The sequence below is a fragment of the Terrapene carolina genome, unplaced genomic scaffold (genome assembly GCF_002925995.2).
Source record: "Terrapene carolina triunguis isolate 2854851 unplaced genomic scaffold, T_m_triunguis-2.0 Scaffold210, whole genome shotgun sequence".
Lineage (NCBI taxonomy): Eukaryota > Metazoa > Chordata > Testudines > Emydidae > Terrapene > Terrapene triunguis.
The window spans coordinates 16,503-31,844 of NW_020664561.1; the positions used below are offsets into that span (position 1 = coordinate 16,503).

A 15,342-nucleotide genomic window follows, 5' to 3' on the forward strand; every position below is an offset into this window, starting at 1 on the left:
GGAGAGGGGCAAGTAGATGAACAATAAGGGGTCATAAGAGGGGCAGATACATGTAGCTTGCTAATTATGTATGGTAATGATAGCAAATTTTGGCCAATCATAGAGCGATAGCTTATCATAGTCAACTGCATATAATACTTTGGTGTAAGTGTTTTCGGGGTTCTTGCTGACTTATGAGCTCGAACCCAATTGCAATTGAAATAAACGGATCGCCCCTCCCAGGGCTCCTTGCTTGATTAGCTGTGTCCGTCTCTCCTTATTCCTCAGCTGGAACGGACAGGAATTTCTACGACACTGAGAACGTGTTTTCTCACTGTTCATGCACCTGCAGGAAGGCTGGGAACTGACTGAAAAGCAATGAAGCTGCTGCCCTCGTTCTGTCTCCAGCTCTGGTCAGAGATCTGGTTTCCCCTTGGTTTGTCTGGAGGGGTCAGGAAGGGAAGGGATGAAAAATAAGGCCAGGAATGGAGGGAGAGGAAAGAGAATGTGAAATGGGGTAGATTGAACTGTCTCTGTGCACTCAAGGAATTCCAGGGGAAGGAGAGAAGGGCGGGGGCTCAGGGGAGGACTGGGTGTGTGCAGACATAATCTCTGATTTTGCCACTTCCTTCTCAAATATTGATGTAATTCTCTCAAACTCCTTCTTTTCTCTGTAATTATCAAGTATGGATGTAAAATCCATGTAGACTCTTGGCTCTCAACTTATTGACCCTTTATCTAGTCTCAGATTTTGCCCCATTATTTCTCTGAATCTCAAATATTACTTTAAAAACTCCTCGAATCTGCGGCGTCTGCCCACCTCTTTTATGTGCAGCAAATTGCCCATGTTTAGGTGGGGAATTGGCACCCTGAGTCATTTGCCAAATGGGAAGAGGGTTAGCAGGCAGAGCTGTGGAGAGAACTGAGATGCGGCTGCCTCTGGGGTGGGACAGATGACCCTTGTGGTCCCTTCTCACCCTATGGTTCTATGACATTCACATGGCATGGAAGGGGAAGGGAGTCCAAAGTTACCCTGTCCCAGCAACTTCCCCCTCCTCTCCAATAGTGCCCCAGCCATCAGCTCCCAGGCACTGTTCCCAGATCCCAGCGCCACTTCCTCCCCAAAGCCAGCAATTCTTCTGCCTCCATCCCCCTCATCTTTTCCTCTGTAAAAGCAGCACTGCCCGTCTGAGTATCAGGCAAGAGGGACTCATTATTTTCCATTGTTTATTGACTATTGCTGCATAATCCCCTCAAACTTTCCCCCTTTCCCCCTAGAATTACTGAATATCCCTCTAAAATCACCTCCAATGTTCTTTTTCTTTTACATTAGCAGCTATTTAATTTTTGCCCCATTTTATCCTCAATTCTAAAATATATTTCTTGAAAATGTTGCCTCATTTTCTCTCTAGTTATCCATGCTTAATTTTGTTAGCCCCTGTCATTTTCCTGTCTAATCATATGCTATTACCATCAAATCTCCTCAAATGTTGCCCTTTGATCAAATTCTTGAAAAATTGATTGCTATAAAATCCTTGCAAATCTTGCCCCCTTTTCTCTTTAATCACCAAAATGTATATGAAATCCACTCAAGTTTTTAACCTTTACCTCATATCAACTATTGGTATAAAATTACTCATACATATCCATTTTCCTCTAATTTGTGACAGTGGATCTCAAATTGGTCATATTTGCATCCTTTTCTTTTTAACTATTAAACGCAGCTATAAAATTTCAGATTTTGCCATTTCCTGTATAATTATGAAATATTGATTTTTAAAAAATCCTTTGAGATTTCAAGGTGTTTCCCATGTTTTTTAGTTGCAGCCCTTCTTTTCTGGAGGGAGTTCACACTGATTAGGCCTCAGCTGGAGTATTATGTCCAGTTCTGGGCGCCACATTTCAGGAAAGATTGGAGAACAAATTGGAGAACGTTCAGAGAAGAGCAACAGAAATGATAAAAGGTCTAAAAAACATGAGTTATAAGGGAAGATTGAAAAAATTGGGTGTGATTAGTATGGAGAAGAGAAGACTGAGAGGGGACATGATAACAGTTTTCAAGTACATAAATCTCTCCCTCTGTGCCTCTCTTTTTCCTCACTAGTTTCTCTTCTGCACCAACTTGGTGTCTTTGTCTGTGAGCCTGGCTAGCTCAGTTGGTAGAACCGTAGGCTTTTAAGCTGAGTGTCCAGGATTTAAGTCCCTGGTCAGGCAGGGAGTCTTTCCCTATGGTACATGTTCCAGGACCTTCAAAAGACATCTCTTCAGAGTCCTCCTTGCTGTTACTCTTTCTCTTCAGTAGGTGGCCTTTCTGAGGAAGGGTCCTTTAGTGCTTGGCACTGTAGGCATAGTTTCCTGACACCCCACTGGCCTTGCAATCCAGAGGGAAAAGGGCCTTGTGCTCTTATGAAAAGCACTGGGGGGTTGCTGTCTCTCTTCGATAGCTGCCTTCACTGTTGATGGTAGTGTGAGCTGTGTCTCTGCCTCCATCTTTAAGTGAATTTGCTGACTTGGATTTCCTTTCTGAGGCAAGGTGTATAGAATGTTTGGCACTTTTGCTCCTTGAGTGCTCTCTCTACAGAGAGCATGAAAGAAATCCACCTTCGGTGTTTGGTGCTCACCCAGGGCCTGACTTTTCTTGTAGGGAGCAGCTTTTAGGCTTAGGTTCAGACCCGCCCCCCCCCCCCCCAATTCTGGTTACTGCCTCAGCTGTTAGGGCTAGTTCCTGTAGCTGGAGGCATGTGAGAGGTGTGCTACTGTAACTGGCGCATTTCCTGGGTGTGGTGTTCTGTCCCGGCTAGTGGCACCGAGACCACTTAGAGGGAGATTAATGAGTCTGCTCTACAGCGGTAGCTATGAGCCACGTGACTTTTAGCTCATGCAGCAGAGACTCATGCATTTAGCTTCAGAGGTCCCAGGTTCGCTCCCGCCCGCTGATGTCTGGGGTCTGTTGGTGTTACACTACTGGTGTAGAGTTGAAGAAGCTTGTGTCTGCAGTGCCTGGGGGTACTCCATGCCTTTCCTAGACTGAAGGTATTGTGTGTTGCTGTTAGGTAAAAAGCAAGTCCTTACTCACCTCTCCAGCACCCGAGTTCGTGCGGAGTTGGTATGGGGCTCACAATTTGTCAGAGACCAGACACCAATTCATTGATCAACTGGCTCACTATCCTTAGCTTAAAAGGCTTTAGAGTAAGTGTGGCAAGTTTATTAGGGGTGAGCATCAATATTTATACACAGAAGTAAACAAAGTGATTAACAGATCATAATGGTCATGCATAATCAATCAAGATTCTACAGGATAAAACAGGTTAAAATGTAAATTCAAAAAGACAAAAGGGGAGATGGCTACTTAAGGGGAGGGGGGTGTCATGAGTAGTTCGCAGGTCAGAGCTTTGATTAAAAGTTCAGACAGAAACATCAAGTCTGGGTTAAGTTTAAGCTCATCAAAAGTTCAGACTCAACATTGCCAGTTCCTGGGAAGCTCGGGTGAAGCTCAGTGTTTGAGCCTGAATTCTCAGGCCACCAAGAGGAGGAGCTTTCCCCTTCTGTTTAGATCCCTTCAAACCAGATTCACAACCTCAGCTGGCCCTGACCAGGGTGAGCCAGATGAGGGCCCTGGCTATGCCTGGAAAGGACAGTAAATGCCTACCAAGATGCACCCACTCATAGCCCCCCCCAATTCAGTGATCCCTCCCGTAGCCACACACCCATGACCTCACACACACTCCTAAAAAGCCTTAATGGGAGAGTTTATTTTCCTTTGTACTGCCTTGAGTGCTACAGGATTCAGCTGGCCCTTAAATTGCTGCCCACCTCAACTGCTCCCCTGTGAGAACCGGAGGTTAAATTGAGAGGGAGCCGATGGGGCTCTGCGGTGGAGAGGCTGATCTCCACCCAGATTTGCTATAGTTCCAGCTCATGGTGCTCAGTGAAAGAATTTTGACTCTATATCCCTTTTGTACAGTTTATTAAAATGAACCAATACAATCACGAATCCAGCTCACTAAGGCAAAACTACTATGAACACCACTCAGCGAACTAAGGGTGAAACAATAGTGTTATCACAATAGGATCAAATCAATGAGTTAACAATGATATTATATTGGAACCAGGTCACCAGCTTAAGCAAATCATCAGATTAATACAGCAGAAAATCCACCCTTATAAATCCTAAAACAGAGAACTGAAACCAACCAGTGCAATCCAGACTGAGCTAATTGAATATTTCAATACTGAAAACAAATTACTGCTTACTTTTTACCCACAACCTCAGAGCCAATTAAAGCCACCTCTTCAGTGCAACACAGACATAGACCTTATTGAGACTGTTATAAGCAAAAGCTTAAAAGGTCTCAGTGAATCAATTATATCCAACATCTTAGTTTCTTTGAACCCTTTCACAGATGAGGGACATGCAATTAATGACATAATAGAGCAGCAATTTAGGGATATTTAGATTTGGGGAACTACTCTTTCTAGTATCTTCCTCACGTCTTTCTCTCTCTTACACGCGCATGCACACACACACACACACACACTCACCCCCAATATACTAGAAAGTCTGCACTGTTAATGAAGACAAAAAATAGAAAAAAGAAACTTAATTTTCTAAATTGACAAGGGATTGGAATTCTGCAGCCCTCTCTGTGACGTTATTGACATGAACTGTGATCATATAGATCATTGTGGCAACCAAGATTCTACAGTGGCACCAAATCTTGTACAAAGGAGATCAAGTAAGGTATCTATGGAAAGGTTGTAATTTGCTCGTTATGATTATGCTGTTTGTATGTGTGTATCATTTTTGTATTTGAAGTTATCAATATTGGCTATGTACTTGTATCTCAGTGTGTTTGATTCTAAGTAGCATCAGTGAAGGATTTGGTCAGCTTCTTGAGAAAGGACTATTCTGAGTAAGTGCCCAATCAAGAAACACTTTACTGACAATGGACTTTGGGAGACACCAATCCACATCTGAGCTTTCCTGGGAATGTTCAAACTAACATGTAAACAATGGCATCAGCCTGCAAAAAGCTGAATCATTCATGGACATGTGACTTGCCTGGTGGCTACAAACTCCATCTTGTTGTTGTGATTTTGCACAGAAGAACAAAGAGGTTTCCACCCACAAGAGAGAGAATATAAAAGGCTTTGGAAGCCTCTCCATTTCGTCTTCAGCTGGCTCAAGAGATGGCCTCTCCACCTCAAAGAGATGCCTGAAATAAACTGGAACAAAAGACTGTAACTATGGGGGAAGGGGGTATTCTGCCAGAAAAATGAATTTGCAATTCAAAATTGAGAAAAACATTTATTGTTGTGAGAGTAAATTAAATACAATTTTTAGTCAAAAATCTATATTTTGATTTAAAGTGAAAAATATTTTGGCAAAAAATGAATTTTTAATTAAAATTATTTTTTCTGACAAAATATTGATTTTACAAATAAAAATATTTTAAAAATTGATTTTCCATTTGAAAAAATCAAATAATATTTTCATCCAAAAAGACATTGATCAAAAAGACAAAAAAAAATTGGAAAAAATTTCAATTTTTCATAAAAAATCAATTAAATATTCTCCTGCCAAAATACTGATTTTGAAAAAAAATAATTAATATTTCATCAAATTATAGATTAATATGTATTGTGCCCAAAATGCAGTTCAATATTGAGAAAAGCATTTACTTTTCATTTTTAAAAAATCAAATATTTTTAGGTAAAAAAATTAATTACTTTGATCGAAAATATAAAAAAAATTATCAAAAACGTTCATTTTTCATCTAATAGCAATTAAATATTTTTCTGAAAAAATATAAATGTTGCAATTTAAAATCTTGAAAAAAATTTTTTGTTGAAAAACTAATTTTTTTAGGCAAAGTATATATATTTTGAATGAAAAAATATTTTTTTGACAAACGAATTTTTCATGAAAAAATGATTAATTTTTTTCTCCCCAAAAATTGAATTTGGAATTAAAAATTTGAGGAAAAAATTGATTTTTCAATGAAAAAATTAAATACAAATCTTAAGCAAAAAAATTAATCTATTTTGATCAACAAATTTTAATCAATTTGTTAGTATATAGGTCTGTTTGTTAGCCTGGGATAGAATTTTAGGTTTGACTTTTTGATAGTCTTATACTAAAATGTGTAAACAAGGGACAAAGACACTGTGATGTTGCTTCTGCCTAGTCAGCTGGATTTGTTAGAACAATGGGAACAGATAAGAGCAGTTAGAGTGTTACTCGAGAGCACACTTTAAGATTGCTTCAAGCCCTATTGCTAGAATACCACAATCAAAACACTTTCCAAACCTTCCCACACCACATGGATTTTAGCTAGTGGTACAAAGAATCTGCTTTCGCCCTGCTGCACAATCTCTGCCTTTTGGCCAGGTAACATACTGGCCTTTGGGACCACACTCTGCTTAACCAGAGAGTTTTGGGCCCCTGTGTCCCTCTGCCCCAAGCATTCCCTGCCATTAATTTGGACAACCTTAACATGCTCCATATCTGGTTCTGCAGAGGCTAATCTCACAAAACCAATATGATAGGTTCCAATTGTCTGGGAGGTGTTTGTATTGAGGACAGCAGAACTAACATGAGCTATTGATTGCCTGTTTCCTCCTAGCACTAGGCATTTATTCCTCATATGATCAGTGGAATTACACTGATATCACCTTTTGAGCTCTTCTGCTTTTACAGGAGACTTCGGATGAGGGTTAGAGGAATGGTTTTGGGGAGGTGAGTACCCAGCCTCCCAGCCACCCTCCCTCTTGCTAAGGATAAAATGGGATCTTCCCTTCCCACCAGCTTTAAACACCTCTTTCAGTGGTTTGTTTTCAATAGATGCCTGAGTCTGTTCAAAGGCATCAGCTAAAAAAGCCATCTCATCCACAGTCTTTACATTTTCATCCCATAGACACTGCTTTACTTCGGCCTTACATATGCTCAAGAGATCAAGCATCCCTTCAAAACTTGCCACCTCCTTACCCCTCACCCATTTCCCCAACAAATCTTTCATTTTGTTTACATATTCCCCATTACTCATCCCAATATCCCTTTTAAGATTCCTAAATTTAATTGTATATGTTTTGGGGGTAATCTGAAAACTTTGCAAAACAGTATTTTTAAATCTACAATAGTCTAAAGCATCTTCAATAGGCATTCCATTGAATACATTTTGAGCTTTACCAATTAATTTCGCAGTCAGGGTAGGAATTCTGTTATCATCAGGGACTTCATGTATTACCCACAGCCTTTCAAAGGTAGTCAGATATTCAGCAATATCATCCTCCTCACTGTATGCAGGACATAAGTGTTCCCATTTGTGAATTTTTGGAGTGATGGGAGTCGTTGGGGTTGAGGGCCTCTGGCTCTGCTTCTCTAGCAGGTACAGCTGGTGTTTTCTCTCTTTTATCTCGCTCTCTCTTTTTCTTCCATAGCCAGGGCCGGCTCTAGGTTTTTTGCTGCCCAAAGCAAAAAAATTTTTGGCTGCCCCCCCGCCCGCCCTGGGCTCTCCTTCCCCCCCCCCCCCCCCCACAACTGCACCCTCCTGCCGCCCCAGCCCTGGGTCACTGGTAACTCGCTCCCAGGGCGGGTCATTCAGCAGGAATTTTGGATGTGCATAGAACACAGACAGGATTGGTTCCCATATGGTTACAGAACTGCAGTAAAGTGGAACAATTTTCAGCTTGTGTGATTGAAGGATATCTGGATGCATATTATAAGACTGTCCTACATAAATGAGGAAAAGTTGAGGTGCCTTTATTATTCTTTTGTTCCATTCTTTGTTTCTATGGGGAATTTGCCAATGCAATATCACTGTCTTCCTTTTAAACAAATAAAACTAAAACTAAAAAAAAAAAGCAATGGCTGTTGAAAATAGCAATTCCAGTCCTAATAACCACTGGGAAGCATTTCTTGCTCAATTTATTCTACTTTTTCTACAGCAAGTTACAGTGGATCAGTATATTTGATTTGGGAGAAATGAAGTAACAGCTGCCCAAATTGAGCTTGAGCACTCCTGAATTTTGAGGGTGTTCAAATCTGGAAGGCAGGTGCTGGATTCCCTTTCTGAATATTAGCTAAATCTAGAAAAGAAAAGTCAATTTCTGCTTCCATGGCTCAGAAGTGGAAATCCTCCTACGTGCCTGGTACTGTATCTAAAGCTGCCCAGGTCCTAGTAGAGCCTCCTCTCCCTTACTTTTCATTTTAAATTCTAGTGGGATCCACATACCTCCCTTGCTAGGCTTCAGATAGAGAGGTGCACTGTCCATTTAGTCCACCCAATTCTTTCTTTGGGGGAGAGCCCAGGGCTGGGGCGGCAGGAGGTGCAGGTGGGGGCCAGAGCTGGGGCAGCAGGGGAGAGTTTTTTTAATTGATTTTTAAAAATTGATTTTTAATTGAAAAAAAAATTAAATAATTTTAGGCAAAATGCATTTTTTAAAATCAAAAACAGAAAAACATATTTTGTAAAAAATGAATTTTTCATTAAAAAAGGATTAAACTATTTTCTGTCAAAACAGTGAATTTTCAATTAAAATTTGAGAAAAATGATTTTTCATTGGAAAAAATCAAATAAAATCTTTAGCCAAAAAATCTATTATTTTGATTAATATATTTTGATTAAACCCATTAAAAATGATGATTTTTTTCTGAAAAAATGATTTTTCATTGAAATAAATTATATATTTTAGCCAAAATTCTATTTTTGATCAAAAATGGCAAAGAAATGTCAAAAATATAGATTTTTCACCAAAAAAGTCTGTGAAAAAATTATTTTGAAGAAAAAAATCTTGAAAAAAATTGATTTTTCATTAGCAAAAATAAAATATTTTTTTAGGCAAAAATATTGATCGAAACCAAAACTGAAAACCGAAAACCAAAAATTTTCTGGAAGAAAAGACTTTTTTTTTTTTTTTATTCAAAAAACGGATTACAATTTTTCTTCCAAAAGTTGAATTTGGAATTAAAAATTGATTTAAATCTATTTTTAAAAAAATCCCAAAAGTCTATGTTTTGATCAAAAATGTAAAAAAAAAATTTTGACCAAAAAAATCAATTTTTCTTCAAAAAAATCTATTAACTTTTTTTCTGCAAAAAATGATTTTTGAATTAAAAGTCTTCTTATTATTGTAAAAGTAAATTATTTTATTATTTTTCATTGGAAAAATCCAATAAAACTTTTAGCCAAAAAATCTATTTTTTTAATTAAAAATGTGAAAAAATAAATGAGCTACTGAGATGGGACCCAGATCCCCTCCGCACAGGAAGGAGATTGGTTAACATGTATTGAGTGACCAGCCATCATTAAGAAGAGTCTGAGGCAGAGACTGCTACCCAGGCCCCACTGAAATTTGAGTCTGTGACTCCTGCATTCTGATTCTGCTGCTCTAACCCCCTCAGCTACAGAGCAGGAGCCCTCAGCGCAGGAAGGAGAGAAGGTATATTGGGCTCAGTGGGTAGTGATCAATGGCTCAATGTCTATTTGGCAGCTGGTATCAAGCGGAGTGCCCCAGGGGTCAGTCCTGGGGCTGGTTTTGTTCAACATCTTTATTAATGATCTGGATGATGGGATGAATTACACCATCAGCAAATTTGCAGATGACACAAAGCCAGGGGGAGAGGTAGATATGCTGGAGGGTAGGGATAGGGACCAGAGTGATCTAGACAAATTGGAGGATTGGGCCAAATGAAATCTGATGGTGTTCAACAAGGACAAGTGCAGAGTCCTGCATTTAGGAAGGAAGAATCCCATGCACTGCTACAGGCTGGGGACCGACTGGCTAAGCAGCAGTTCTGCAGAAAAGGACCTGGGGATTACAGTGGATGAGAAGCTGGATATGAGTCAGCAATGTGCCCTTGTTCCCAAGAAGGCCAACAGCATATTGGGCTGTATTAGTAAGAGCATTGCCAGCAGATTGAGGGAAGTGATTATTCCCCTCTATTTGGCACTGGTGAGGCCACACCTGGAGTATTGTGTCCAGTTTTGGTCCCCCCACTACAGAAGGGATGTGGACAGATTGGAGAGAGTCCAGCGGAGGGCAAGGAAAATGATTAGGGGGCTGGGGCACATGACTTACGAGGAGAGGCTGAGGGAACTGGGGTTATTAAGTCTGCAGAAGAGACGAGTGAGGGGGGATTTTATTAGCAGCCTTCAACTACCTGAAGGGGGGTTCCAAAGAGGATGGAGCTAGGCTGTTCTCAGTGGTGGTAGATGACAGAACAAGAAGCAATGGTCTCAAGTTGCAGTGGGGGAGGTTTAGGTTGGATATTAGGAAACACTATTTCACTAGAAGGATGGTGAAGCACTGGAATGGGTTACCTAGGGAGGTGGTGAAATCTTCATCCTTAGAGGTTTTTAAGGCCTGGCTTGACAAAGCCCTGGCTGGGATGATTTAGTTGGTGTTGGTCCTGCATTGAGAAGGGGATTGGACTAGATGACCTCCTGAAGTCTCTTCCAACCCTAACCTTCTATGATTCTAAGGAGATTGCTTGAGATTGAGGAGCAACAAGCTACCAGTAAGGCGAATCCAAGGCTGGCCTCAGAGAGTTTTGAACCTATGATCCCTGCATTCTGAGACCACTCGCTAATCCCCTGAGGTAGGAGCCAGGCCCTGAGTCCCCTCAGTGCAGGGAAAATGTTGGATAAGGCTGAGGAGTGACAGCAGGTGAGATCCATAAAGGGACTCAAGTGCCTAACTGCCACTGTAGGCCCTAAAGCCAACATTTAGGCACCAATGAGATACTCAGACCCTGCTCAGCTGCCACCCACCTTTGGAGGCACATAATAACATGGCACCTAATTTTCTGCCCATGGCAAGCAGAATATCACTGAGTCCTGAGGTAGGGTGACCAGATGTCCCGGTTTTATAGGGACAGTCCCGATTTTGGGGACTTTTTCTTATATAGGCACCTATTATCCCCCCACCTCCTGTCCCAATTTTTCACACTTGCTGTCTGGTCATCCTATCCTGAGGCTGCCATGCAGCTCAGTGTCCTGGCTCCTCCCAAAGCCCTAGCAGAAATCTCAAGCAAGACATCATCTGCCTTTCTCACCTGCAGGCCCCAGGTGGGTGTACTTGGAGTGTGCTGCTGGATCAGGCCCCACACAGATAACATTTGGGGTGAGTAGAGTAAGAATTTCTGGGGGCTGGCTGCTGTGTGCATCAAATTGCTAGGGCAGTCCCCTGGGATTGGGAGACCCCGGTTAAACTCCCTCCTCTGCCTGAGCTAGATCAGAGACTTGACCCCAGATCTTCCTCCTCTCAGGTGAGTGCCCCAAGCACTAGTCTATAGGAATATTTTGGGATGGGTCTCTCTCAGACTCTCCTAGCTGCCTACCTATGCTACAATCACACCTTTGTTTGCAGTGGATGTACTCTTGCTCTACTTTTGGCTGCTAGCTCAAAGAGGGCTGCTAGCCCTCTGCTGTTTCATAACTTCTCTCCACACAGATATTTATGGACCGTGATCTAGTCACCTCTTAACCTTCTTTTGGGTACATGAAGGCATCCTGGCACTACCCCAGTGGGATGGCATACACCTGTATGCAATCAGTTGCAATAATTAATAATCACCATGTGAAATGCATATTGGTCCAGATCTCTGTGGCCAGATGTCACTGCTGCCATTAGGGTGAACTGGCTCCAGCATTCACAGTCAAGGCAGAGGGATAACAGAGTGGGCATGCCAGAAGCCTATCTTCCCTCTCTCAGTGGTCCTGCTGCAGTGGGCTGGGTACATGGGGAGGGGCTGTGTGGGGATTTTGCACTGTGTTGCCAACATGTAACTCTGAGGCGAATGAACCCTGAACTGCTGTCTGTGGGGATAGCCTTTCTTTGATACCTTTCACCAACAGGAGCCTAGAGGATAGCACTAAGAGTTGTCAGGGAGAGGCGAGGGCAGTGTGCAGAGCTCTCTACCCTCCCGCCCCAGGTACCGCAGGGATGTTGTGCCGGCCGCTTCTGGGAGTGGCGCGGTGCGGCATGGGACCAGAGCAGGCCGGGAGCCTGTCTTAGCCGTGCTGCGCACCGCTGCCACCCCAGAGACGCTCCAGGTAAGCGATGCCAGGCCGGACCTGGCACCCCAAATCCCTCCTGCACCTTGCACCCCAACCCCCTGCCCTGAGCCCCTTTGTACACCCCGCACCCGTCCTGCGCTCCCACCCCTTGCCCTGAGCTCCTTCCGGCACACCGCACCCCCCCACACACTCCCTCCTGTACCCCAAACCCCTGCCCCAGCCCTACATTCATGGCCCTGCATGCAATTTCCCCACCCAGATGTGGCCCTCGGGCCAAAAAGTTTGCCCACCCCCTGGTCTAGCGTCTGCTGAGCCCTGTCTGCTCCGCAGCTGAGATTACTCTGTGGGGTGTGATTGGAGTGTCTGGCTCAGCTCCAGGGCAGAGAGAGCCTTGATATATGCTGGAGAGCGGAAAGCTGCATCACAGAGAGAGCTGGAGCCGCCTTGTCCTGCCTTCTCCTACGGTCTGCTCAAAGCTGAGGAAATAACTGCTCGACAAAATGTGCAAAGGATTAGCTGCCTTGCCACACACATGTCTGGAGAGGTGAGAACAATGAGTGTTTGTGCAGAAGACAAAATGGTTGTTGATTTACAGGCAAGATTGCTTCAATTTCTTAAATTAGATGGGGGCATTTAAACATGCAAATATTTAGCCCGGTGTTGTGTTGGAGGGCAAGGCGTGAGGCAAGGTCCTGCATGCTGCCCTGTCCAACACAAAGGACAGTTACCTGCTTTTCTCTTACATGCTGTATCAGTATTGTTCCAAAGAGCAGCGGGAGGGTGTCTTTCCCTGTATGTTGCTCTGACTGTTATCTGGGCCGCAGGGGCCGGGTGCAGGGCAGCGGCAGCCCGGACCCCGATCCCGGACCCCCGCCGCGCGGGGCGGGGCGGCTGCTCTCCCCGGACACTGCGGGGCCTGGCGGCTGCCTCGGACCAGAGCCGGCCGGCCCCGCTGCCCCCTGAGCTCGCGGTGCGGGGCCGGGCGGCTGCCCCGGACTCCGGAGTTCGCGGGGCCGTCAGCTTCCCCGGACCTCGGAGTTCATGGAGCCTACCGGTGCCGGCTGCCCCGGACACGGCCCTGGGAGCACGCGTAGCCGCGGTGGGGCGGTCCCGGTCCTGGTCCCGGAGCTCGCGGGGAGTCTATGGGATCCGGGCTGTACTGCCGTTTGGCTTGATCCTGAGCTGGCTGATGCCCACACTGAGCGAGGAGTGGTGTCAGTGACAGACCCCACAGGTAACCCTGAAGGCTTGTGCTTCAAGAAACACCACCATGCGCTGCTGTAGTGCTGCAGTGAAGATACTACCTACCTATGCAGACAGGAGGACTTCTCCCATCAGTTTAGGTGCCCCTCCTCCCCTAGAGGCGGGTGCTAGGCACTGTCTACAGGGGGGCTAGGTCAGTTTAACTGCCTCACTCAGAGATGTGGATTTTCACACCCCTGAGCTATGGAATTATACCGTCCTCATTTCCTAGTGTAGACCTGAGTATAGTCACAATTCCTTCCTGCTTCCTCCTTGCTGTAGGGGGGAATTCACTTGTGCTGGCCAAGGCTACCAACAAATGACCCTACTCTCCATACATGTGCAGGGAGCAGACCTATCTCATTGAGCAGAAGGCAACAAAAGTTCAACCCATTCCCTGACCCTACCCACACAGCTTCTGTGGGAAGTGGGGGGTCAGCAGGTGTGTGGCTGACTCTGACAGGACAAGGCTGGGCAACTTGTGCAAGGGACCAGACTAGTGCTCACTCCTTCTTCCTCCCGCTCCCTTGCACAGACCTCTCATACAGCTTGCAATCTAGCCCTGAATACAGAGCGCTAACCCTGCATCTGGAACAACCTGAGAAAGCAACAGTTACACTACTGAACAGGCCAGCTACAGATTCCCTGGTCAAACACATGAATCTTTACAAAGGGTTTCTGTTCACAATCCCTAACTGCAGATCTGGAGCTGGGCTATTTAGATCGGGGATGATTGGGTCTATTGTGTAAATAGCTGGAGATACTGAATGAATTGGTGGATCTATACGTGCCAAGTCTGCTGTTTCCCCTGTAGATTATAGATTTGTGACCCATTATACAGGACTAGAAGCACAAGGAGAGAACGATATATATGCTTTCTGTGAAGCCAGGCTTAGTGCTTAGTGCAATGATCTCATGAGATGAGAATGTGATTTGTGGCTGTTAAGAAATAGCCTTGCTCTAAATGTTTCAAAGTCCTCTCCTGTTTCCTGGATTTCTCTGTGCATTATCCAAATCCACAGTCCCCAGCCCCTCTGACAAGGCACAGTTCTTATTCAGCTATTTCACAATTTTTCTTGTTGTTGTTGTTTTTATTAATAGCCACTTTTCTGAGATTTCTCATTCTATCCTACTTGAGGTACTTCACGCTTGCTATGAGAACTTCTAGGGGTCACATTAGAATTTTCCAGGTTGCTCCCTGAGGTCAGAGAGAAAACACTTTTACAGAGAAAGAATGGGGCTGGATTTGCAGGTCCCTGGCTGGAAAATGCCTGTCTTAGCTGTGTCAGCTGGGAATTTCAGAAGCTCCTAAGGGATGTCGGAGCACAAGTCACAGGGACCCCTGCACCAAGAGTCACTTTGTGTTTTGAAAATCCCCCCCCCCCATTACTAGTTCTTCTAAGAACCCCCAGGGCAGAGCTGTTGCAAATGGCTGACTTGCTCCATTTCCTTCTAACATGTTTGTGATTAATGAAGAAACAACTGCACTAATAGGTGTTCCACATGTATGTATGCATACATATAAACAAAGATTGTAGCACTAATATTGGCAATATGTAATAGGAAGTCCTTCTCTCTCTTCATATGGCACTGATCAGACACTCTAGACTCTCTATACTTGTGTGTAATTTCCTCCCCATACTGGGGGTCAGTTACACTGTAACTTTAAAATACCTTTGATGATTTGTGCAAGTATCTATAGTTTAAGAAACTGTGCTCTCAGTGTATTCTGTATGAAGGAGCGCTGACCCTGGGCTCACCATGCTCTGGGACACTCTTTAAAACGAACAGTTAACAAATAGACTCTTCTAGGGACTCCTCCACTTACCAAATAATTAACACAACTCTGATGCAAATTTGCTGTCCATTTTGTTTTTGCTAGGAGATTTTGTATGAATGTGGCTGCAGCTTAAATCTATCCATCCCACTTTACACAAGTGTAAATGACAACATAGGGACAAATTCTCATATACAAACAAGTTCTTTTTTTCACAACTCTGGCAGTGTCAAGGGGCCTTAAACAGGGCTGGCCTTACCATGAGGCAAACTGAGGCGGCCACCTCAGGTGCCAGACTGGGGGCGGCGGGGGGGGGGGGGGGCC

General features: G+C 43.9%; 1 protein-coding gene across 1 annotated transcript in view; it reads left to right on the forward strand.

The window, feature by feature from the left end:
• Window positions 1–12,438: 12,438 nt before the first annotated feature.
• The window catches only part of LOC113407227 (regulator of G-protein signaling 5), a 93,067-nt gene continuing 90,163 nt past the window's right edge, over window positions 12,439–15,342 (forward strand). Inside the window, exon 1 of the mRNA XM_026655456.2 lies at window positions 12,439–12,543. Coding sequence (XP_026511241.1) covers window positions 12,500–12,543 — 44 coding nt within the window. The 5' untranslated portion in view covers window positions 12,439–12,499. The remainder of the gene's footprint in view (window positions 12,544–15,342) is intronic.